At 34.2% G+C, this 27,046-nt stretch overlaps 1 protein-coding gene across 1 annotated transcript; it reads right to left on the bottom strand.

The window, feature by feature from the left end:
- Nucleotides 1-374: 374 nt before the first annotated feature.
- On the bottom strand, nt 375-6,954 carry LOC149802570 (beta-microseminoprotein-like). The gene is made up of 3 exons (XM_089951841.1): nt 6,797-6,954; nt 1,742-1,862; nt 375-609 (listed from the first exon to the last, which is right to left on the bottom strand). The coding sequence occupies exons 1-3, from the start codon at nt 6,888-6,890 to the stop codon at nt 471-473; spliced, it is 354 nt and encodes a 117-aa protein (XP_089807967.1). The 5' UTR covers nt 6,891-6,954; the 3' UTR covers nt 375-470.
- Between the last annotated feature and the right edge of the window lie 20,092 nt (nt 6,955-27,046).

Below are 27,046 nucleotides of genomic sequence, written 5' to 3'. Positions count from 1 at the left end.
GGTTATACGCCCTTCACAGTATGTGACAGACTTTGTTTAAAATGTATGTAGGCATCATGAATAAAATAAAATTTGAGGATAACAGCTGCTCATTCTGTGTATATGTATGTATATATGTATGTATGTTTGTGTATGTGTGTGCGTGTGTGCGTGCGTGCATGCGTGCGTGCATGTATGTATGTATGTAAGAACAACTTATTAGTTTACCACCTATACAAAATAACAAATATCTCCTTCTCGTTGGTTAATAATGCCATGTAATAGATGGTAAACTTGTGATAACAGTGACAGTGAAATGCTCTTGAAAAGAACACACTTAACAGAATTTTGAAGACGGTGGGGGCTATAGATGAATGATAAGTATTTGTCACGCAGTCGTTGAAAGGTTTAATAGCCTCTTCTTTGAACAAATATAATTATCAAATACGTTAAATATATTCCTTACAAATTCGTTTGTTCACGTATCTTTACTACGGGCTTCTCAAGACTGGTTTTCCGGTTTCACATTGTTTGGTGTGGTCTTTCGACATGACCAACAGCGGTTCGCAACCATCGTGGATGATATCACATTCGGGAGGGGGTTGTATAACTCCAGCCTTGTATCCAATACTGAAAGGGAAGTTTTCGAATTTTCGTAGCAAAATAATAAAGATTGTTTCTATTTTAAAACCAGCGATCTAAATCAATCGTCATCACGAAACAAATGTGTCTAAAACTCCAAGACTATCGTTACAGGCGGACAGCACTATCAGGATTACACCGTCAAAATATGGATCGAATTTAATTTACAGAAATCGAGCCTCTTGCTTCTCTCGCGAACCTCTCTCTCTCTCTCTCTCTCTCTCTCTCTCTCTCTCTCTCATATATTCATTATATCAAGCTTATTAGTTGCAAGTTTGTCTCAAGGCAGTCTTACTCTCGTTAATTTGTAAGTACGATGATACATTCAAAATTCGGCATAGATTATTGGGAACTTTATGAAAATAGTGGCATTTGCGTGAAATAGATGCAAATTTAAAATGTAATGAAAATGAACTTTTCCGACCAGGGCGATGCATATCTATCTATATTTTTCATCCAATTCATTAAATCAAGAGGTAGGATTTCATCTGCATTTTGTTCTGTATAGACATTTGTGTTACATCTGCTTTATACAAGTATTTTATTACCTTCTTTACTAGTCTGCACGTTTATAGAGAAAACAAATCTTAGAAAAATATCGATTATTTTTGTTGTGCTTACAATAATGCATTAAATTGGATGAATTTATTTAGTAATACATTTGTAATGCTAGTACTCTTGTCAATGACACTGCAGTTTGAATACATTGTGCTGGCTCTTTAAGATCAGTTCAAGTAATGGAGTGGTCATCATGCTGCCAGTTCCTGGTCCCGCTCGCAATAAACTCAGCACAACTTTCGGAAACTAAATATTTCTGATGTTCAATAAAACAAATCATTAAATATGTTTTGGGAACAAATGAATATGCCGGTATGTGGTGCTTCGTCCATATGTTTCCTCTTATTTAACGTTTGAAAACAATAGAGAGGTATGGTGGCGGTGGTGCATGCATTTAATTTGAGCATATGTTCCAGTTGACAAGCTTGATGCATCCTGATCACATATACAAATTATTTCCTCATCGGCGTGGAATTTCGAATAAATTATTGCATATATGGACGGATAATCCATTTAATGGCCTTTTTCGTTTCCAAGAATAGTCTGTAATGCATTAACTTACCCGCAGCATCGAAGCCCATTTTCGCTGCATACACAGCTGAGACAGTCAAGAGTATCAAATTTCGCCCCTTTCATTATCTTTATGCCTTCATACTCGCAGTACTTCCTGATTTTCCCGGAAACTAAAAAAGGTTTGTGATAGAAAAAATCCGTTATATTTTCTGACAGTTAAATCGTGAACAAATTAAAATTAATAAACATCGTTCCCTGATTTGTTGTGCTACATCGGACACGCATTCAGAGTTAAACTGTACACGTGCTGGACAGAGGTCAATACATTACGACCATTTTATCTGTCCACACTTTGAAAACGTGTCTCACGTGATAGGTAATAAAGAAAAATAGACATTTCGGATTTCATTAATATGGTCTTGATTTTTCCTGGCAAACAGTGGAGAGCGATTAACCAAAATATCTTTCGGATTGTGACACGTACCATTACAAATACATTTTTGTGTAACAAAGAATTGATAATACGCGTTTGTTGTCTCATTCTATTACCAATACTTTTTGTCTCATTCCATTGCCAAAGCCATTTTATCTCATACCATTACCAATACCTTTTTGTATCTCATACCATTACCAATACCTTTTTGTGTCTCATACCATTACCAATACCTCTCTGTGTCTCATACCATTGACAATACCTTTTTGTGTCTCATACGATTACCAATATATTTTGTGTCTTACACCATTACCAATATCTTTTGGTGTTTCATTATATCGCCAATACCTTTTTTGTATTGCATGCCGCTGCAATATCCTTTTCTGTCTCTCATACCATTTTTTATTCACGTTCAGTTATTTTCTAGATTCCTTTAACTTTTAGGTGCTCTCTGTTCTTACCGATTTAAATGAATGGGTATTACAAAACTATGATCAAATTTTGCTCGGGTGGGTGTGGGTGTGTGGGTGTGTGTGGTTCTGCCAATACTTTTTAGGTGCTTTCTGTTCTTACCGATTTAAAATACGTGTCTTTTTTGCTAGATGGTTTTTTAAATTGCTCTTTTTTTTGTTGTGCTTCTGCCAATACCTTTAGGTGCTTTCTGTTCTTAACAATTTAAAATGCACGTCTGGTGAATATTTAAATTTAGTATACTTCGCTTTGATAAAACCCAACACTTTCTACTACGCTTTGATACAACTCAGCAATTTCCACTACGCTTTGATACAACTCAACAATTTCCATTACGCTTTGATACAACCTAACAATTTCCACTCCGCTTTGATATAAGCCAACAATTTCCACTACGCTCTGATATAACTCAACAATTTCCACTATAATAATGGAGGGGCTGATAAATACACTACACCTGTAGCTTTGTGTAAAGAAATAGCTGCTTCTCAAAAAAGGTACCAAAGTCAGTCATCTTGCATTTCAGTCCGTACAATTTGTTGAACAAAAATCATGATCATACATCCACCGCGTAACTTACACAAAACTTACACAAAAGATTGTTTCCGTTCGTGCATACATTTTTCACACTTTATTTTAATATCAAGACTGACAACAACATGCCATAACCAGACTGACAGTGAATGAATATTAAAGGTAGTTTTGTTTCAATACCAACTACGGAAATGCATTATTAACATAAAGCGCAAGAATGACAAATTACGTACATCTACTTCCACTTTCGTAAAACGTCCGAACTCGAGTGTTTATTCACCTCAGTTTTATTTCCTCTAAAATGTTTTAAGAAAGTCAGATTTAAACTTGATTTCAATCAAGAAGAAAATAGCTAGTTTTAATACGAATATATATTATACTTAATGCATTTATTATATCCTGACCTTGTTTAGATAATCATTCACAAATGTGTAAAACTGTGCACCATATTTGCACGGGCATGCTACAAAAGGCATGAAACATTTGGATTTACATAATGCTATGTGACGAATGCCACTGACAACACATTTAAAACAAATTTTTAAAAAAATACGTTTTGAGGCATATGTTTTGTGTTTTCTTTCGATATGTGTTTGAACTCGCACCTACACTTTCTACACAAACGACACATCGTGCTATGATTATCTATCTATCTATCTATCTATAAGCTGATTTTCTGTATGCTAACATTTGTTATCTGTTCGGAACACACGGGGTGGGGGGCTAACATATATTTATGCAAACAGGCAGATGTTGTCTCTCCATAACAGACATGAAAAAAGCTGTTTAGAAAACGAGAAAGTCGGCTTATTGTCTTATATCATTTTGCTTGTAAACAAGTGAATAAAGTAATGCTTGGCTCGTTGCGGATCAAAGATTTTATAATAGCATATAGAGGCAGTCAACATTAAAACAAAATTAAACATCGATTAATATTCTGATTTAATTTCGATTAAAATACTTGCGCAGACATTCCGTTAGATTCATGTAACACGTTTCCGCTATAGTTGTTTTTACTTGAGTAATTTGAAAAGTACGCAGTTTTACTTCTCCAAAAATTCTTATGCTTTTTGCTTCAAAACTCTTTCCCTTCTTCAAACTTTATTTGTCAGCTTTTTCCTTTTGAACCTTTTTTTCGAATCGATTTTTCGTTTTCCTATCTCCGATGAAGAGCAGTTAAGAACACATCCATCGTTGTATTTTTCAATTGCATGCGTGTCAATAATGTCTTATCACACTGATAATTCTAGTTGTAGGTAGACCTTTCTAGCTTATGTAATGAGTAGGTAGATTATTCAGTTAACAATTCTTTCAATATTCCCGTTTATTATGTTCCCACGATTATTTTTAAGGAACCTTATTTTCAGGATTTTATTAAAGATTTATTCAATACTGTTCTTCATCAGTCAATTTAAAATAGTACATAAATATCCATAGAATACATAACGCTTGATAAGCTGGCTTTGGACGTTATCAATAGGCCAACAAGACATTAATCTAGAAGACGAACTTTGATTTTCAGCAATTTGCAGCGTTTCTTCGATTCTTTCAATCGCATACATTATTTTCGATTTTTTAAAAACAATTTTGCCATTCTAATGATTGATTCAAAAGCAGATGCCGGGTCAGTGTCTGTTGTTTTAATTGAACGTTATTTCCTTTAAATTGTACGGTAGAATAAGCGAAACATAAATAAATGTTGCGTTGCATTGAAAAATACGTTATATATTCCTTCTTCATGCCATACTGAATTTATGATGCTTATATCAATGTTATAAATCACATAATGCAATAGGCGAATCTTCGTCTTTTCTAAAACATTAAAACATTGCGTCTTCGTCTTTTCTAAAACATTGTAGGATATTTTTTAATTCGTGAATTGACAAATCAAACATTTAGATGGTCTTGTGTTATTTTGTAAAACGGCTGGCTCTGACCACACTTTGATACAATCCAAGCGTTTTCTATAGATACAGACAATTCGTGCAATATTATATGATCTCAATATTGCTTTGTAACATTATTCATGTTGTGCAAAAATATTTAATATAATTTTCCTCTCAACACAATTTTTAGTAAATTATAATGCGGTCTATGAAACAAGCATATTTGTTTTGTTTTTTTTTAAATATGAATGATGTGGTTCTCACATTATTAGCTGGTATATAAAAAATAAATTTCACTAACAGTCTTCTAAACACCCCACAATAAAGTTACATTAAAAATATACAATTGTACTCTTGATTTCACACACCCTCCGACTTGATTCTTTAAACAAGGTAGTTATTATTCCACCGCACGAAATCTGCTGCCATAGCTTCTAACCTAGTGAGTTGTACGTGACCTAATCGATAAACAGAGTGTTTTTTTTAATTTATAAATTGATGTCATTATATGGATGCAAATATTTATTTCTCCCATTTTCGAAGATTGCTTGAAATAAATCAGAAGATAATTAATTTAGACTGTTGTTGATATAAGACTCAAGTGAATCAAACCAAGACTGCGATACTAATGGTAAAACAATGGAAAGGAATTGGAATTCTCTGCTATGTTGCGGAGACCGTCTCCACGAGGCATTAGCCTATTTATGCACTTATTTTTAATTATTACTTTAATTTACTTTAAAACAAGAAGATGAAGATTGGTATAATTGAACAAAAATCATATCAGCTTTGCGAACATATCAAACTTTGTACTAAAACTTTACATTTTACATATGACGAAAAAAATCATATTGCAATGTTTAACATTTGAAAAGGGGCAACTTGCACCAAAATATTCTGTTCAAAATATCATTAATTTTGGATACATGTGATACCACTCCTCGGTTTTCATAATTCGCGATATGTCGGCCTATTCTGCGCACAGCTTTGGACTGTTTCTGTCAGCAGTTTAATGAAATAATTAGGTCATTTTTATAGCAAGTTTGATAAAATTCAACTTAACATTGCCAATAAATGGCAAGAGATATTTAAGCAAACTAAACCGATCTTGTAAACTAAACAGTAAAGTTCAATGTTTTATATTTAAAAAATAATAAGCTTTTATATGGAAGAAAAACAACAATGAATCGGATGTATTGTTCTTACAACGTCTTTTTTGTGGGGTCAAATTACTAAAGAGTTTAGAAACAGACTATACGCCAGGGAATTTCTTGAGAATCCCGTTCTAGCGGCAAGTTGATACGTAGTGTAGCAGACGAGTTTGTACGTGTGGGACAACTTCTTGCAAAAATGGAATCTTGGATTAAAATGCAGTATTATTTTGAGGTATGCATTTCCATCTTTTATATAATGTATTTTTTTGTATGAGTCTAAAAGATACATAGTAAATAGGTTTTTCTGGGTTACAGGTTCAACAAGGTCATGAAGTGGATATTCAGGTTGACATTTAAAAATAACATTTTCATATGCATTTCGAGTCTAAATGTGGGATAAATTTGTACACTTTATGAATATCACTTTTCTTAATTAAAGTAGGAGCGTTCTTTCTTAATACAAAATGGATTTTTAATATATATATATATAGAGAGAGAGAGAGAGAGAGGGAGAGATAGATAGATAGATAGATAATTTACGAGAGGTGACATACGCTACGAGATAGATAGATAATATTAGAACTTCAGTAATCTAATTTACATAATTCTATATGCGCACATAATACCTGTTTTTTCCACCTGCATCCGGCCGAAGAAGCAGGAACAAAGCGCCATCGTAATACAGACAGCAACAACGGCGATGAAAAGATTTGCCCTCATGATTTGCAGAATAGTATTGTCGAACTCACTCTATCTGCAGGTAGATTTAGCTCTTTATATACCGAGAAGCATTGACATAACGGAAATACAAAAATCATTTTCAATTTCATTACTCGACTGTAGACGCACATTTCTCTGTTAATTTTGGTGTCAAATTAATACAGTAACACAGCAGGAGCATATTTTAGACACAACAGGTATATGTTTCAAATGAATTTTATTAAAAAAAATTAGTGCTGAATTATAAACCAGTGGATCAATAAAAAAATGTTCCATATGTGCGCCCGGAAAACAAGAATAAAATTATATTGTTCTTATAAAACTTATTTATTACAAATTATGTGACACCCAAGCGCACACGAATCAGGGATATCAAATGTATGCCAACATATGTTCATAATCGTGTGCACTGCGTAAATATATTGTTACCGCCACGATCATTTTACAAAAAATAAACAAAAACAAAACAAAACAAGCAGGTGTATTACTAATATCAGCTCTTAAATTTCAGATTGGAAAAAGATAAATATCTCTCCATGCATTAATTTTCGTGATTTACTGCCATGTTGTACTTCTAGGTTCTAAAAGTGGAGTCCGTCCGATTGTTGTACTTCCAGGTCCTGAAAGTGGAGTCTGTCTGATTGTTGTACTTCCAGGTCCTGAAAGCGGAGTCGGTCTGATTCTTGTACTTCTAGGTCCCGAAAGTGGAGTCTGTCCGATTGTTGTACTTCCAGGTCCTGAAAGTGGAGTCTGTCTGATTGTTGTATTTCCAGGTCCTGAAAGTGGAGTCTGTCCGATTGTTGTACTTCCAGGTCCTGAAAGTGGAGTCTGTCCGATTGTTGTACTTCCAGGTCCTGAAAGTGGAGTCTGTCCGATTGTTGTACTTCCAAGTCCTGAAAGTGGAGTCCTTCCGATAGATTATCCTGATGGCTGCTCTACTTATGTTATATAAATCTTTGTATATTTTTTCAGACATTACACGAGCTTTTTTCTTTCTTACTTTCTTCACAATTTCTGACCCATCCCAAACAAGTTATAATGACAAACAATTGTTCCACAAGTAGTATCTTGGTAGTTGATAACAGTCGTGATGGTTGCCAGATTTTGCTTTATAGGATGTCCGATATAGCCCTAACATTGACATTTTCCAAGCATGCTGCTTTCCTACTAATATAGAGAAGACTTATCTACACCAACATACACACACCAAATCAAACATCAGTGCAGAGAATTACCATTTACACCAACAGACACACACCAATTTATGCATAAAATCAGAGAATTATCAAGTACATCAACATACACACACCAAAGCGTGAATCATATCAGAGAATTATCATGTACACCAATATACACACACCAAATCAAACATCAATGCAGAGAATTACCATTTACACCAACAGACACACACCAATTCATGCATAAAATCAGAGAATTATCAAGTACACCAATATACACACACCAAATCAAACATCAATGCAGAGAATTACCATTTACACCAACAGACACACACCAATTCATGCATGAAATCAGAGAATTATCAAGTACACCAATATACACACATCAAATCAAACATAAATGCAGAGAATTACCATTTACACCAACAGACACACACCAATTCATGCATGAAATCAGAGAATTATCAAGTACACCAATATACACACACCAAATCAAACATCAATGAAGAGAATTACCATTTACACCAACAGACACACACCAATTCATGCATAAAATCAGAGAATTATCAAGTACACCAATATACACACACCAAATCAAACATCAATGCAGAGAATTTCCATTTACACTAACAGACACACACCAATTCATGCATCAAATCAGAGAATTATCATGTACACCAACATACACACACCAAATCAAACATCAAATCAGAGAATTATTATGTACACCAACATACACACATCAAATCAAACATCAAATCAGAGAATTATTATGTACACCAACATACACACACCAAATCAAACATCAAATCAGAGAATTATCATGTACACCAACATCCACACACCAAATCAAATATTATATCATATAATTATCATGTACACCAATATACATACACAAAATCATGCATCAAATAGGAGAATTATAATGTACACTAATATACACATACGAAATCAAACACTAGATCAGAGAATTATCATGTACCCCAACATCCACACGCCAATCAAACATAAAAACAGTGAATAATTATGTAAACCAACATACACACACAAAATCCGATATCAAAGCAGATAAAACAGCTGTAAAATACTATACAGCATGAATCTATCACTGTCATCCCATCTTTGTCCGAGTAATGTCTAGTCTCAGTTTCTGCGTTGTCTGTGTGTGTGTATGTGTGTGTGTGTGTGTGTGTGTGAGAAAGCGAACTAGTAGCTTCTCGTAGGTCGACAGTTCTTACCTTGGTTTTCCCACAGGGGCTCGTATCGTTGCTTGCAATTGACCCGTCATACATGTACTATATTATAACTACAAGGGAGGACACATGTCTCTTTGCTCGCACGCCCTATTTAAGAATAAAAGCTGATATTTCAAGTTGTTTAGCTTAATAAATTTGGTACCGAGATTTAGTTCAGGCATTCGACTGTGTATCCCTATCCAAAGTTTTACGTAATATCATACCTTTAAGGAATGGCAAACCATTTTCCCACGCTACTGCTCGCCATGGCCCTTATCGCGCCCGCTTAATATGCAAGTGAGATCCCGCTGAATGGAATACTGTCATCTCATTGGTTAAATGAAAATGACGTCCTATATTTATGTATAACTTATTTTCAGTTGGCCAATGAGAAGCTAGTATTCCATTGTAATGTTTGTCCGAAGCCGGGGCTACATTCTCTTTTTAGGTATGAGGTAGTGATTCGTGACATCACACGAGGTCCACGGCTTAACAAGCCTATTGTCAGAGGTTTTCAAAAATATCCACGCGGCCCCCTCAGGAATAGTCACTAATCATCATAAACAATACAACTAATCTTTACTTTTCTGAAAGTCTGATTTTAAGAAAAAAAATTCCTATTTTTCTCAAAAGCTTCCTGTGATTGGTTGGTGACTGATCATGATAGTTGTATTGTATATAGAAGCATTTGCATGGAGAGGACTTGTGTCAATGTTAATAGCTGCCGTATAAGTCTGTGAGTGGCGATCAGCAATTCTTTGTTTCTAATCAGTTCAACTCATATTAGTCTCGAACTGGTTTGCAACATCAATCGACTGAATCAAAACAAACAACAATGTTAAAATTTTATAATCTTAGTGCGCTGTACAACAAAGTTCTTCGTTGGTAAACATTATGTTAGTCAATGCCCTTAAAGTAATTATCAAGCACATTTACCTACTTTCTTCCTCCGATCATCCAATTATTAAATGTCATTTTGTATTCACTATTTGATTTACTTACATATACAGGAAAACCGCACTTCCATGAGCATGGCGGCTTTCCAATCATCTGTCCCCAGCAAATCTTCAATTAAGCCAAAAAGATTGACAATCCCCGTTATTTTACAACGTCCACAGCGTTGCTAAAATGCTCATGTTTAATATCTGGCATTTGTATATGAATAGGAAAATAAATAATCTTCCTCCTTTATTGATTATAGTCTAAGTGAACGTGGCTCATTAAAAAAATGAGTTTGAAAAATGGTGCTGACTAGTTTGTTTCTCCAAAACGTAGTCAACTCACTGTCTCTCTTCTGGTTTATCTCTCAGAAACACACCCCTGTTACGATACACCACTTAGATGTAGTGTTATGTCCATATATTATCAAGCGAAACATAATAATACATTTCAGTTAGAGGCCAGATAAGTCACATTTTCCATACAAAAGACCCAATATGCTACACTTACACTGTTTTATGAATATTATTTCAAGTTTTGCCTTATAAGGAGAGAAAAAGTTTGTATCACTTACGAAAAGGTAAATATATCAATTATTAGAAAGCTTCTTACTTGAGCACTTGCATTTTCATTTCCAAAGTTTAATCCAAGGTATCAGATTTATATGTGCTCATGTTTGTCTCCATTAACTTACATTGTCAGAACTGTGCAGTATTTTACAATACTGAACACCTTAATACTGCACGCACGTGAGCGACACCTGTGCCTAGAAACAGTATAGTGTATTAGGAACTAGTTTTTAAACAAACCATGTGCACTCATGTAGTAGAAGCTTTTGGTTTTGTTTGATTAGATTTGTTTGTGAATGAACTAAACACACTGTTTCGTCCATTTGAAAGTATACATGATAAAAGTAAACGATACGGACGAGTTCAGTGAGTCCGAAACGAAACTTTAAAACAAGTACACGAATGAACGTGATATTTGCAATATCTACAACAAACGTGAGACACGTAGCAATTGAAAATATCTTTCTGATCATTGAAACAGTTGTTAACGAGAAATGTTCTTAAATGTTCGTGAATATGATGGTAAGATTCTGACCGGTGCTGTCTGGGGTATACAACAATAGCGTAGAAAAGCATATTGAGGCCAAGGGCTGTCGCATATTTATTAGAGACATACCATTTTATAAGTCAAAGTACTAAATTCGAGAAGAAAAAAGTGCAACTGAAGGTATTGGTAGAGAAGTAAGGGCCTCAGAGCCAATGAGCCAAGACGAAGAAGAATTCTTATTTCCGCTGGCTGAATGGATTGTCACACAGCAGCTGCTTTGCAATATTCCACGTTAACATTATTGATACAATGTTTTGGATTTAGGCTAGTGATTGACGCCATACAGGCCATAACATAATGGGTTTTATAACTTAATTACACACCGCGATATTTTCACTGTAATTTCGACTACGTTTCCAACTGCCATATCATTCTCTTTATTGCACTCAAAATGAAATGATCGGGATATTCCATAGCGTCTTTTTTATAATTTCAATTAAAAGAGTTCACATTTTTCCCCTCATTATGATTAAAAGAACATTCAATACCATAACAAAAACACACATGCAGCCAAGTTAAGACGTGTCCCTCCCTGCTCAAGTCACAAAGTACTTCTTATGGAATTGACATAGCTAAATCCAGTCCATAAACAACTGAATTGAGTACAATCGACAAAAAGAACCAAAATCCATTCATTCCAGACCAAATGGATAAGTTGTTACAATGCGCAAAATACGACTCTAAATTTCAACTTTAAGTAGATCAAGACGACAATTACTTTTTAAACTAATGTCGAGTGCTCGACAAAGTTCAAAAGGCGCTGGGGGTGCTATGTGAGCATTAATATTGTTACTGTGTATTGATGAATGTACGGTTGTGTATTTATTTTGGAATACAGCATAAATTCGATTACTTTGTTTCTGATAGTATAATTTTATAATTAAGTCTTAGGCTGAATAACAACATGAGTATATAATAATAAAAAGGTTACTGCATTTGTATGGGAAAATATTAATTCGTTTTCTCGGAATAATACTTTACTCCCAATGGTCAGTATTATTCCGGGGGAAAAAACTCGTTCATATTTTCCCATACAAATGCAGTAACCTATAAATAATGTAAGACCACTAAACACGGGTTTGTACGGAAATAGTTTTCCTTAATTTCATTATGATAACCAAAAACAGGAATTCAACGGCATACCAAAAGCAAGGCGATTAACCTACGTTAACATATGCACAATTCAGTAGATCTGAAGACTCTCAAATGCCGTATTTCTGCAGTTAATGATCTTCCTCTTATTTTCCCTTCCTTTAGCATTTTAAAAACATTTTCTGATATTTTTCTCTAAGTTGAAAACTACATAAATAAAGGATGACTCAAAAGCTGTCGCAAGACTATGGTGTTATTATTATTATAACTACGTTAGGGATGAATGTTTATGCAGATGTTGATTCATTATTGTACGTTCCTACCACAACACACAGATCACAACACATGAAGGAGACGAGTAGATTTTTTTTTAAAGTTCTCTTAAGAAATAGGATCGGCGAGTACACACTGCCGGACACGCTAAAACAGCAACCTACAATTCTTTTTTATCTTTATTTTTATGGTAGTTCGTTTAATTTTATTAAATCCAAGTTAATAATTTTCACTTTACTTACAGTTCTTTCGCTATCTACAGCCATACTTGTACTTTCCGGTGGATCCATATTAAATAATACATGGATTTGTCTATTTCAATACACTCATTCATCTCAGCTTCTATAATTAAAATAAATATGCACTGCTTTGACTGTTTTTCCCTCTTTCTTTCTTTCTGTCTTTCTTATCATTTCCTTTCACACTTGCATCTTTTCTGTTTGTTCTTTAGAATTACGCTTAAGTTTATTAATTTGTCTTTCAGAGAGCATTTTGTTGTACTGATAAGGAAAATAAGCCACTGAGCTGCAATAACGTGTCATATCCCAAACTGGTAGATGTTTGACAATACGTGTATATTTAAAGTCCAAGTCAAAGCAAAACTTGAGTGGCATGCCGAATATAAAGCGGTTAATATACGTTACAAAAACGTAGGACATTCAATCTGAACACTCACAAACGGTACTGTGGAGCATTCACAGTCTCAGCCAATCAAATGCAAGAGCACTTTACGATATATGGATATTGCTCTTAATTAAACTCATGAATTAGAGCTTGCAGGCCTACATACCAGGTCTGGTCAAGCTCATCAATTAGATCTTGCAGGCCTACATAACAGGTCTGGTCAAACTCATCAATTAGACCTTGCAGGCCTACATACCAGGTCTGGTCAAGCTCATTAAATAGATCTTGCAGCCTACATAACAGGTCTGGTCAAACTCATCAATTAGATCTTGCAGGCCTACATAACAGGTCTGGTCAACCTCATCAATTAGATCTTGCAGGCCTACATACCAGGTCTGGTCAAACTCATCAATTAGACCTTGCAGGCCTACATACCAGGTCTGGTCAAGCTCATTAAATAGATCTTGCAGGCCTACATACCAGATCTGGTCAAACTCGGATGATAATATGGCATCTAGAGTGTTCGCAGCCACTAAAATGCAAGATCACGTTATTAACATGTGAATGTTCCTCATACTTGATTCCATCTCTAAAACTGGTGGTTAAATGTCATTAAAAACATGGCCTCCAAAGTATTCACAAAGTGAATCATATCCAAGATAACTTCATTAATACTCATAGATGTTGCTCATAACTGAACACACACACACACACATATATATATATATATATATATATATATATATATATATATATATATATATATATATATATATATTTCACATGAACAACTTCCCTAGATGTGTCCCAGATCCATAGCTTAAAGATTATCTGATGTAAACCTGTGAAAAACCATATTATATATTGTCTCTGGCAAAAATAATCTAGCTGTCAGCGAAGGGATGGGCAGAGGGATTGACAGATGTTTAGATGAACAGACAGAACCCAGTAGCGTCTGGACAAACTGGCAGGTGAGGGAGGATGGAGAAGCAAAATCAATTTGAATTGGTATCTACCTATTCTATGTTTTAATTTTGGGACTGCATATATGCAAACAGAATACAGATTGATTCTTCAAACCATAGTGGAAATCTTACTGCTTATTGGGATTTTGTAAATAATTTATTCCTGTTTTTAGATCAGTCTGTCAGATATAATTCAAGATGAATTATTTATTTAAAATAGTCAATAGAATTACTAAAGTGCTCATGGACTTTTTGAATTTATACACAATACTTTGAGATTACTAAGGACTTATTCAACGACTTTGAGCGTTATATCATTGATGTACATCAAGACATTAGAGACTCTTGGAATTCATTCAGAACATTAGATATGTTTTGAACTTGTGATAGGACATTTAGGATTCTTTGGGACTTATTTCACACTGTTATAAGTTTCTCTTGAATTTTCACTTTGCATTGTTAAGAAATAAATTGTTTGTTGATTTTACCTTCACTTCTTTCTGTTACCTATCCTAAGACCTAGAATTGCAACATTAAGTAACAGAAGAGGTGGAAGCTACTATCCTCTGGGAACCAATATGGGTATATTTCATTATCCAGTGGGGGAATAAGGGTAAAATTTCTTTAACATTATGTCACAGAAGTGTTGGGTAGTGACAGAAGTGTTGGGTAGTGACAGAAGTGATGGGTAGTGACAGAAATGTTGGGTAGTGACAATAAATACACAATATTTGCAGGATTCTGATTGATGGGTCAAAATTCTATGCTTTAAAAAACACTAAGGCCCAGACTGCGTGTGAAACCCATGATTAAATGTATGATTGTGGAATCAAGATCTAAAGGTTGAATGAGCACATCACAGAATGAATTGTTTAAGCTTCATAATGGTTCATGCAAAAGTATTAACAAAATCCACCATTTGGTTTATGAAATTTACACAAAAGAAAAAACTTTATATAAAACCATAATTCAGATTTTCTATGACATTGTGTGTGTGTGTGTGTGTGTATCCGATTTGGATTTTTAACGTAGCTTTAACAATTTTTCAGTCATATTGCTACGATGTCTGCAGTGTGGCAGTTTATAGTGATGTCCAGCACTGGGGCATCATGCCGCAGACATGTAGCATGATGTCCCACCCAGTCACATTATCCTGACACCAGGCCGACCAGTCCTAACACTAAAATCTTAATGCTGGGCGCCAAGCGAGGCATCTGTTAGTACCATTTTTGTAAGTCTTTGGTATGGCTCAGCCGGGGATCGAACCCACGACCTCCCGCAACCGAAGAGGACGCTCTAACCACTAGGCCACCATAGCGGTTAGGCCTGAACGAAGTTGACATATTGATCTGTATGAGGCTGAAACGAAGTTACCGTATAGATCATTGGGTTTATGTGAACCTTTTCAAGGGTTTTAACAAATTCATCGTATTTAGAAAAGGGAGTTTACACGTTTATCCTATTCATAATTAAATTTTACATCATAAACAACTCAACATTTGATTATTTTCTGTTAAAATGAGACCGAATTAAAGGATCAATGGAAGATTTATGTTCAAGAACAAGGTTTTACTTATATGATATGTATTGTTTCTGGACCAATTCATTCGAGATAGCGTTTGACACTTTTAATCTTAGTTTGATGAAACTGTCCTCCAAAACAGGGTGGAATCATAAAAATATGTATTTTTGTATGTATATGTATGAACGGATATAGGTATGTATGGCTGTATATGTCTGTCTGTCTGTCAAAAACGTTGCAAACTTAGACTACACAATGATTTCACTATATGTTAATTTTCGATACCTAATATTAAATGTAAATTTCATTGTTACAAACCAAAGAGTAAATGCGATATTAAAAGATCTCAATTTCTTTAAACATATTAGAAATGTTTACTTAAAGCAGGACCAGGCCTGGAGGTAATAAAACAAATAAAATTTCAGGTTGACTTTCTATTGTCAGTCAACCAGAAAAAAAATTTGAAAAGTAGTACGAATAGTGATTGGTTGAAACAAAATAACAACTCCAGCTCATAGTCATGATTTCCAGGCATTTCACGACGAATGGAAGTAAATATTCGGGCCGCTGTTGTCATAAAACAGCATAGGTCCCAAAATAGAACGCATGAGATGACCTCGTATCAGGGTCTATCAGAGTGATTGCTTTAGGTCCCAAAATAGAAAGCATGAGATGACCTCTTATCAGGGTCTATCAGAGTGACTGCTTTAGGTCCCAAAATAGAAAGCATGAGATGACCTCGTATCAGGGTCTATCAGAGTGACTGCTTTTAAGTCCCAAAATAGAAATCATGAGATGACCTCGTATCAGGGTCTATCAGAGTGACTGCTTTAGCTGATCTCATCATAATGTGTGTGTGTGTGTGTCTGTGTCTGTGTGTGTGTGTGTGTGTGTGTTCTGTTCCTTTTCCTGGAGGTGTTGATATTCATGAAAATTGTATTCAGCTCTAATATATAAAATGGCATATTTAATGTATTATTTAAACAAAGATGTTAAAATATAAAAATGCAAAAAGAAAAACAACATGTCTTTAAATTAGAAAAGGAACAAACTGATGTAAGAGCCCACATACAACATGCAGATATGAAAGATAGTATCAAGCCGAATAAAAAGAAATATTTTCTGTTGAATTTAATCAATTAGCATACTTTGATCTCCTTCTCTTCTGTCAGAACAAAAAATTATCATGTTCGTGCTTAGTTCCGAATTCAATAAACTTTACTTACCAACCATTTGATCTAGATAGGGAGCCTTTTAAGAAGATCTCTCCCTGGCTGAAAACAAATAGTTCTGCTTTTGTAGGGGTAAGTATTTAATTGATGTTAACCTAAGAGAACTGAAACTAATTTATTGACACAAAAACACATATTGGGTTCATTAATAAATACGTTTTAGGGGCATTCACAACTAAAACACGTGTTCAATTCAATCTAATAATGTATTATCTTAAACATGTACAGGCTCACAGAGTACTGGGACTAGCTCACTCCTAAGGTAATAAAAAGATTTCAGTAGATAAATGCTACCAAACCCCGTGAAAAATTACCTGAAAGACATTCAAGAAAAGCGTCGCTCAATACAAGAAACGTAAAGTGTTTCTTTGAATTTACACTTCTAACTGAAACTAGAATTTAATGGTTTACCGGAAATAATTTTCCATTATTGTTGTTGAAGTTCTTATTTAGTTTGGTGAAATTATTCTTTTCAGAAAATTGTGAAGAAGTTAATGTTTGAGTGTGCGTTATATTGTCAGCAAAATCGTATGTCCTCATTTGGTCTCGATGATACATCCTAAATTGCGTATAAACCGAGATCAGGCTTACGTAAATTAGTTCCATTCGCCAGAACCCAGCAGCGCATCTTTCTTACAGATAAGCAACTGTCTGTGTAAGATTTTCTATAGAGTATAGGGATTTTCAATGTTTTAAATGTTAAGGTTACAGTTCGATCTAAGATCGCCACTTTGACAACATTTTTGCATTATTTTAATATTCTTTTTCTGTTCCTTATTGTAATGTATCGGAAAGTTGAATTGTATAAAGAATTTATATTTACTTGTAATTATACTATAATTTTGTAGAAGACATGTTTATTACCAACTTCATGCTCATTCATAACTAATTCAGAAATAACAAAATTTTAAGTAATAGAGCGTAATAATTTGGTATTTTAGGTCAAATTCAGTAAAATACATTTCTACAAAACGATTGTTATATGGTCTCAAATACTGATTTTTTACACACTTTGGGCTGTCGTGAATTTATTCGATATTTAATTATTTGCATCATATTCCTAAAGACAGAAATTACAGAATTGTATAAAGATGGTAAGCTCGAGGGAATATTGTAATTTCACATGTATTTCTTACATCTGAAAACTAAAGTAATGAAGATTTATATCTAGAATTTAATTGTATACATCAATTATTTCAATAAAATCAGTTCGATTTGCCAGAACTCAATGGCTCGTCTTTCTTACAGCGAACCTGTCCTTCTCGTTCAGCCTTCCTCAATATGTAGGTCTACACTGTAGGAGTGACATCCCTTTGTAGGGAGCATGATCTCTCTCTCTCTCTCTCTCTCTCTCTCTCTCAAACCATGGGTGAAGAACATTTCTTATAGTGATGAGAAATTCCTTTCATAACAGTGCCTTTACTGAGGCTTGTAATTTTCTTTCTTAAACCTAATGTTTGGAGTCACTTTACCTTTCATGATATATTGTTAGTTTTATTACTCAACCGATGTTCGAATATTAATTGTATTATAATAATTTGTCAACATGTCTTTAAGTTCTAACAACCGAATGTTCATGAATCGTTCCAGAGATATTTAAAGATCATATTTGTTTTTTACAGAAATCGGGGGAGGGGGGCCACTGAAAAATCATTTTGAAAATGAACTTTTTTCCAGTCCTGCTTTCATTTAGGAAAGCAATAATTAACAAATGGGTAGTCAAAAAGTTCCAGTTAATGTTTGCCTCTTTATGCATGATGATACATCGATAAATGGCTTCAAGTCCAAATGAGCCTATGTGGTTGATAAAAACTGGATTAAATAAATAGTTATTACTCTGGACCAAATCGATTATTTAAAACGGCTTCATTACAACGAGCTAATTCGTGGATCATACATTTTTTTTATTAAAACAAACTGTTTTCGAAGACAACATATAAAATCTAGGTTGCCTTCCACTAAAACTAAGCATTTTACATGCAAAATTTAAATGTGCTGTATTGGTCCCACTTGATGCTACCATGAAAAAGAAATAGAACAGAAATACCAACATGGATCTTGGTTGTGTTAGATGTACACATATAAGGCAAAGAAAGAAATGCGCATAGTTCCCATTGTGAACGTTTGACATATGAAGAAATATATAAAGCGGTAAAACAAACTACTTGCACCGCGCAAGGAAGATCACTAAGTGATTTTAAGGTAATTATTTTAAAATGAAAAATAAATACATGAACGTATAAGTTAAATACGTTAAGTTTGAAAGCGCCCTCGCGCGTGTGTGTGCGTGTTTATTTCCTCTTATGTCTGGTCAAAGATGATTGCATGTGACTTTTCTGCTTCGGGTAAATAATACCTGACTTTCCTCAAGTAACCGGCTGCTATACCGGGAACTCTGGGTTGTGAATAAATTATTCCAACTGCATTTTCATTACACGCCTGTACTTAAAATTAGATTAGTGGCGTCATATAGGGAGACTTTACCTAGGACCTCAAATGTTACACCGTAATATTAGGATAATTTGTTTGTTTTATGCTGGAGGTAATGTACTAAAAATTATTTGAAGGAGGAAAAAACATATGTATTACGGTGATGCGTTTTGGAAAATATTTAATACAACACAGCTGCCGCCCAACTGAAAACTGATTAGCAGAATGTATCGATATCCTCTGTCTCTCTGTCTCTCTCTTGTATTATATTTTCAACACCTACCGTCCACCCGTAAATATGTGTTTCCTTGAAACCATTCTTTGCATTAAATATATTTCTTAACATTGGCAAGCGTATCAATAACTTTCGCCATATTACGTCAATCACGTCATGAAAGTGAATGCAGTCTGATAGACTGGTTTAGGAACTTCTTTTAACTACGTCATGTATATTTATGCGCAACGATCAGACATTCTTTTATTCTTTATCTCTCTTTCTTTCTTTCGTTTTACACCTTGAGATATGGACAATTGGAGCCAGTATTTCCTTCAGAGTTAAAGAATTATTCTTCTTTTCAACTACATCCCGCTGTTTGATAGATTTGTGTGTCGCTTCATTTTGTTTATTTGCTTTTTTGGCTGGTTATTCAGAGATTTGTTTTTAAGCTTTTCTTTTGCCCCCAAAGTTACTACTGGAAGTTAGTGAGAAATACCCTAGAATTTCGTATATATTAGTTTGCGCCTTCAACTATTACTATGGTAGTTTTCATTGGTATTATACTAGCAGTTTTCACTGTTATTATAATCCTGTTATTTTGAAAGACTCGTAATATGGGTATGTTCGAATTCATTTTTTCATAGGTTTTCACACTTCTTTCTTTCTTTCTTTCTTTTTCTTTCTTTCTTTCTCATCCAGACCACGTTTTCAAATCACCTAACCTTCAATGAATTGTTCATTTTCTTTGCAAAGAATATATGCTAGCGGATTATAAATGTTATGACCACGTGACATTAAAATACCGGTTTGGAAGCGGTAGCTGTTTCGTACAATTAACAACAAATAACATTCAAATGTGCCATCTTCTGTTGAGCACTGTTTATAGCAAAGTCATTCATTGACTCACGTGCAATAGTATTGTGTTATATATATATATATATATATATATATATATATATATATATATATATATATATATATATATATATATATATATATATGTTTGTGTGTGTGTGTGTACTCCTTTTAAATTTCACAGAATCAGGAAACATCAAGAAACATTGGAGCACCATAAAAAATATAAGGAAGTGAAAAATAGTTCATATATAATTCAAATAAAATATATCTTTTGCGAAGCGAAATATTGAAATTATTCGACCATTTTCACACGTTTCTTTCTAAAGGAACACAACTGTACGATTTGATGCAAGTCGAATAACTTCGATCTTTGATGGCTTTAATAATGTAGGGATCGGGTAAAAAGAGACGCTTAATTAATCTTAATGATACGTCCCTAATTGGTAATGATGGAAAATGCATTCGACGTTCCAGTTGATACATCATGATCCTGAGCTATTTTTATACATATGTATTAAATAGAGGATTTAAAATGGGTAATGCTTTAATATTGAATTTATAAAATGAGTTGCATTATGTTCAGTTTTTATGAGCCTTAATATTAAATCGTTACTAAATTGATATTTGGTTTATCACATGGATTTTATTTTAATGGAAATAGTTCAGAGGAAAAGAAGAAGAAATAATTCAATTTGTTGTGCGTACAAAAAGTCCCAGTCTCTATTTATTACGCAGTTCTATGGCCAGTAAGGTAAAATTTAAATTTATTTTTACAATTTTTTTATTAATAGAGCAACTTTCCTTCCAAATCAATAGAACATTTGACACAGAAAATATACATTGATGTTGATGTAAACAAATTGACTCTTGATATGTTGCACGAGCTATTTATATATCGATGACGACGTGAATGTTTATACAACAGTTTCTTGAGAAAAAGATAATGTAAACAGAAAAACGTCTACTACGTGCCTTTTGATTAGTATAATGTACCTGGTTGTGTTCAATAGGTCTCGTACATAGTTTAATGAGTGAACATTGAGAATCAGGAAAAAGTCTGATAAAGATATTACACGTTTTGATTATACGATGTGAAGTGTATGAAGTCATACACAGGAAAATAACAACATCTGAGGACCATGCATTGTAAACAATCTTGGTTTCACCTAATCTCGCAAACATGAACTCATTTGTTCATGAGTTCATGTAAGGACATTATCTAACTTATGACACTTTTGACATTATTTGGACTTTTGTTGATGATTATAAAACAGATTTTTTTAAAAATTTTAATCTTGCACACCTTATATTATCTTTTCTTTTATAAAAAAAGGAGTTGAGGATTTTTCAAAATTTCCTTAGAGATAACACAATACTCTTTTCATACGTATACAATTTATCATGATTAAATGTTTATTGTTGATTCAGTCTGAATGTCTCGAGAAACACTCTTTTTAACCAACCATTAAAGATGTTATCTGGTTGATTGTTTGGTATTTTAATGGCACTTTTAACACATTATAGGCTAAATCATGCCGAGGAAAAAGAACCTAAGAGTTTCTCGCAAGGGCGCACAGAGGCATCTTGCCCGGGAAGACTTGATCGGGCATTTAAAAACTCTCACTTTGAGGAAGACAATTTTAGATCATTAGTGAAGCTTGAGCCACGTCTGAGGAGATGAGCTTGTGTTTTAGAGCTTTCTGTGCATTCACAACTGGGTCGACACGGTTCGTTCATGCCCGGCCACTTTACAACGCTTGGAACTAAGTGAAGAAGGTTGGGTACCTGGTAGCAAATTTGTAACGAATTCCAGAAACTATATTCGAGAGGTCACACTATTCTCGTTCACTAGTAGTGAATTCAGGTAAAAACCGAATGAGTGACCCTGTCGACCATAGCCTCTATTTCAGTATAGTGGTGTACATTGGTGGTGTGCCTGTAGTGGCAGTATTTGCGGTAGGAAACAGGTAAATTACACAAAGGAAGGGGCTCGGCAGATACCGTTTATGTCGCCATAGTGGCAAATGTGATGCACTTGTATTTGTGAAATATGCCTTGAAACCACGAATTGACTGGCCTAAGGTGGCGTAATTAAGGTAGTTCCCTGTGTTAGAGAATAGTTGTATAGTTTGTACCGCGTGAACTGCTGACTGTACGGAAACTTGATGAAGAGAAACCATGCAGACGTGCGGTTGATAGACAATTGGAAAGTTATGAGATCTGTTTTCTTGCATTGATTAGAGTAAAATGTATGTACAGAATGGACACGTAGGGCTTTCTAATCTACAAAAGAAGTTGTTCAAAAGTCTTTGGAAATTTGGGGAAAACTTGTGAATTCTAGCGGGAATTGCGCCAGGGTTTGTCACCGCTCGGTCAAGCAAATACCCCTGACTAATAACAATATGTTAATAACAAACAAACGTAACTCTTTTCTCTAATTTAGTCACTTCAGGAAAATTAAACAGCTATGAACGAATCCTATTTTATACGGAATGTTCTTCTGACGAATCATTTCAGGTAAATATTAGATTACGCATGTATATCAAAGTCATCGCAAGTACTGTCCTTCTTTGTTTTACATTAATCGGTGTTTACTTGTCTACAAAACAGAGAGCAGATTATTAGTTCACATAGAGAACTTTTTATTCATAAATATTATTTAAAAACAAAAGCATGATCGTACACATTGATTGTCCTTTCATGTTAACTTGGTGCAAGATTTAATTTTCAGGATTCGGTGATCTCTCTCATAAGTTGATACTGAGATTTCACTTTTCTACCTTTGATGGAAGTTAATAATATTAGGCAAAGTCAGAATGCAAGTTCTTTTATTAATTTTCATAAACCAGACTTTCTTTCGTTATATACCCATTTATTCTTACCCGGTTGATCTTGTGTTTGATATAGATGTTCAGTCTGTATTTCTGTATGACACACTCAGATTGGAAATTTTGTGTCTTTACTGAGGCCTTCGCGTCGATTATGTTAGATGTAGTAAATTTAACTTTCGTTGATCCCATTTCGTTTTAAATTTCATTAATATTGTAAAGCTAAAACTTAGCTACAGAGCATAGAAGAGGCAGTATGTAATAAATGCAGAACCACATTCGTGTTGTGTTCCGAGTCAAGGGAAAGAACTCGTGATGGCCACGACCCATTCATACATCTTATATAACGCGTTATTTCCTTTGACTCGGAACAAAGCACTGCTGTAGTTTTGTGTATATGTCATCTGCATACGTCACCGGAAATTAAAAGTACACATTTTTCCCTAATGTTCGAGGCGAAAAGCGATATGTATCAGCAACAAATCACGTGCCCTTTTCTGTATACACGTCACACCCTTGACAGAACCATGCAGCTAGCACACAACATGCATTTGGTTTGAAAATACTTCGATGATAAGAATGTGTACAAAAATATATTTAAAGTTTCTTGCCTAACGTTTATTTAATCTTCCATGCCCGCAATACACGTGTCTGTAATACCATTGAATAAATCCTCTTGGATTGAGACGTTTGGGTCATGCATGAGATGTCGGTTGAAGAAACATTTTTTATTTTATTTTTCTCGTATCGATTGTGTACCTCAAAGGGAAAATCGGGCCTTTCATCTTGTTACCAATGTATTATATTTCATAAAATTCAGATCTACTTTACCAGTGTTTAAAGCTGTGTCAAATCGGATAGTCAACTTATGGACAAAAATTTTGAACACTAGGTGCTCTGAAAAGAATTGAATTAGCTCCCTTTCTATTCCGCTGAAATGGTACGTGTACATCTCGCTGGTGATGATGGTCGAGATGTACACGTTTTTTATTCGAGTCTACAGTCCTCGTATTGCTGCAAAATTTGGGGTATATCCTGTTATTTTTTTTTTTGTTCTTGCAAACAAATATGTACGCATATAATTTCTACATAAAAATCGGAGGTAAATATATTGTACAAACATAACTGATATTAAAATAAGCACGAGTCATTTATCACAACCGAAATCGTGTACATGTCGGACACAACCTTAAAAATAGAAATTGAAGATTAATTATACATGAAAATATACAAACATTAATACTACATTTGATTAGTAAGCTTGAGTAGGCATAAGATATAAGATGTTGAATGATATAATTACTCAAACCCGTGGACGCCCGAAGCATAGAATGACCCCACCCACCCACCCCAAAAAAATCATACTGCAAATATTTCGACAAGTTTAATCATGCAAATGAAGCTGAAAATAAGTCACAAGATTCAGTACAAAACGCTTAGTAAATATTAGCCTTCATTTCAGACTGCTTACTATACTAACTACGCAACTAACTCTCCCGGCCGTGCCTGACTGACCCACCCCCAGCAACAAAATCTTGCGTGCGCCCATGCTCAAACCTAGTCAACAGAGTGTTCAAGGATAGAAAGTATCATTTGACATAGCTAACTTGTCTCGTTAGACGCCTTCACAGTATGTGACATACTTTGTTTTTAATGTTCGTAGGCATTATGAATAAAAATGAAATTTGTGGATGACACATAGACATAATTTTCTGCTTTGCCTCTTGCGAAAAAAAATGGATATACGCCTGAATAGATCAGTTTCAAAGATCGGATTTATTAAAAAGAAACAAAGATGGACATGAACATCCTACTGTGCTGAGTAGAGGAGAAAACCAAGATAACTATACAAAAAGTGTAAACGGGATAAATATTTGATCGAGAGGAGAGACTAACACATGGTCAGGATATTACTTAAAAATGTCGACAATTATTGTTACGTCTTCAGACAGGAAACCTGAGTGTACATATCAATGAACTAGAACTGTTTTAGCATCTAACGCCTACACACTAGCCACGAGAAACACCACTTATCGATTTTTAAAAAACAAAGATATTTCAGAAAACAATTTATAATTATCGATTGTTACAACAGTATGGTCTTAAATTAAGTAACAGAAAAGAGTGAATACCAACAACTTTTGCAAAATTAAACTAATAATGTATTTCCCGAGAATACAAAGTGAAAAATTTAAAAGAACTTATATTATGGTGAATGAAATCCTAAATAGTCATAGAAGTTCTATCACAAGTCCAAAGGTATAGAGTATTCCACATGCGTTCAAGTGGTATTTCGAATGATGTCCAATATATTGTACTGATATCAATAGTATTGATGTATGACAATGATATAATCCCAAATGTCTTTTAATGAATTCAAGATCATTACTTAATCCAAAGTTTATTGGCACTTGTAATTCATGTGAAAAATTAAATAAATCATCTCAATAGTTGAAAATAAATGGTTCTTCTTCAAATATCAAGCTAGGAATCGTGAATTCTCACTTAAACATCTCTTATATCAAAACTAGGGCGCAGTGTCAGAACCAGAACGAAGTTTCAATAACCATTGAGAAATCACTCCACTTGTCAGTAACATCAGATATTTTAAAAGCCAACCAATCCGAAATTAGTTAATCTGGTTTTCTAAGGAAGGAAACCCATTACCTGAACTCAAATGCGTCAACAAGATTTCTTCTAGCTTCCAAGGTATAAAAGGCCACAATAACACGTTTGCTCCAACGAGATTGCCACATCCCAAGGTAAAAACCCACAATGTACAAAGTTAACTATTTCATATGTTATCTACTAAATGACCCATACAACCAATAATCATACAAATTAACTCACATACTATAGATGTACACAACACTATTTTCTCACTTTAAGGCAAACCGTAATGTTAATGCTTTGCAAAGTTACAATACTTTCTTTGTAAGATCTGGAAACACGCCGACATTTACTACATAATCTATCTTGCTTGGTCCATTTTAAGAAATAACACTTTTAATATGCACACTATGCGCATACTATCCGGTATGGTGATATCCACAGTATACGTTCCGGGATACCTGAGCATTCACATCATTAGAAGAAAAGAAATATTTCTATTCAAGCCTATCAATTCGTACAACTCTTACAACTTATACGTAGCATTCTTCAAAAAGTTTACGTTTGAAATTGCAGTAATTATATTCAATTAATCAACATAAATTCTGAGAACACTTGTAAAAAAAAATTTGAAAAGCTTGATGGAAGGCTGCTTAGAAAAGTACGTTCTAAAAATATTAAGTGTTCGAATTTATTTGATTGTATCAGCTAAGAGCGACCCGATATATAATCAAAGAAGTGGCTGAAGAGCCTTGTTAACTTGAGACATTTTTCTTCTGCCTCTTAATACAGTTTTATATTATTGTGTGGCTTGATAATAAATGTTTCAAAAGCATATCGAACGATTAAAGAAGAGCCTAACACAAATTTTCAGTAACACTGTTAGCAAATAAACAAGTTTCCATCCGATTAATTCTCAGAGTTGAAGATTTCATAATTCCTTCATTCTATTTGGGAATTTCCGGAATATGCAAATAGTCAAATAAAATAACGGAAATGACAATGACGTAAATGTTACCATGGGGCAGCAGAGAGAG

Source organism: Sinohyriopsis cumingii, chromosome 3, assembly GCF_028554795.1.
Source record: "Sinohyriopsis cumingii isolate HCF-2022 chromosome 3, ASM2855479v2, whole genome shotgun sequence".
Lineage (NCBI taxonomy): Eukaryota > Metazoa > Mollusca > Bivalvia > Unionida > Unionidae > Sinohyriopsis > Sinohyriopsis cumingii.
Note: the sequence above shows the minus strand (reverse complement) of the source record. Positions and strands in the feature narration are given on the sequence as shown.

Bases quoted from the DNA above. Each gene is read 5' to 3' on its own strand.
- LOC149802570 (XM_089951841.1), bottom strand. From the start codon at position 6,890: ATGAGGGCAAATCTTTTCATCGCCGTTGTTGCTGTCTGTATTACGATG. The intron at 1,863-6,796 runs GTATTATGTGCG...AACCTTTTTTAG, and splicing joins GATGCAGGTGGAAAAAACAG to TTTCCGGGAAAATCAGGAAG. The intron at 610-1,741 runs GTAAGTTAATGC...CTTCCCTTTCAG, and splicing joins AATGGGCTTCGATGCTGCGG to TATTGGATACAAGGCTGGAG.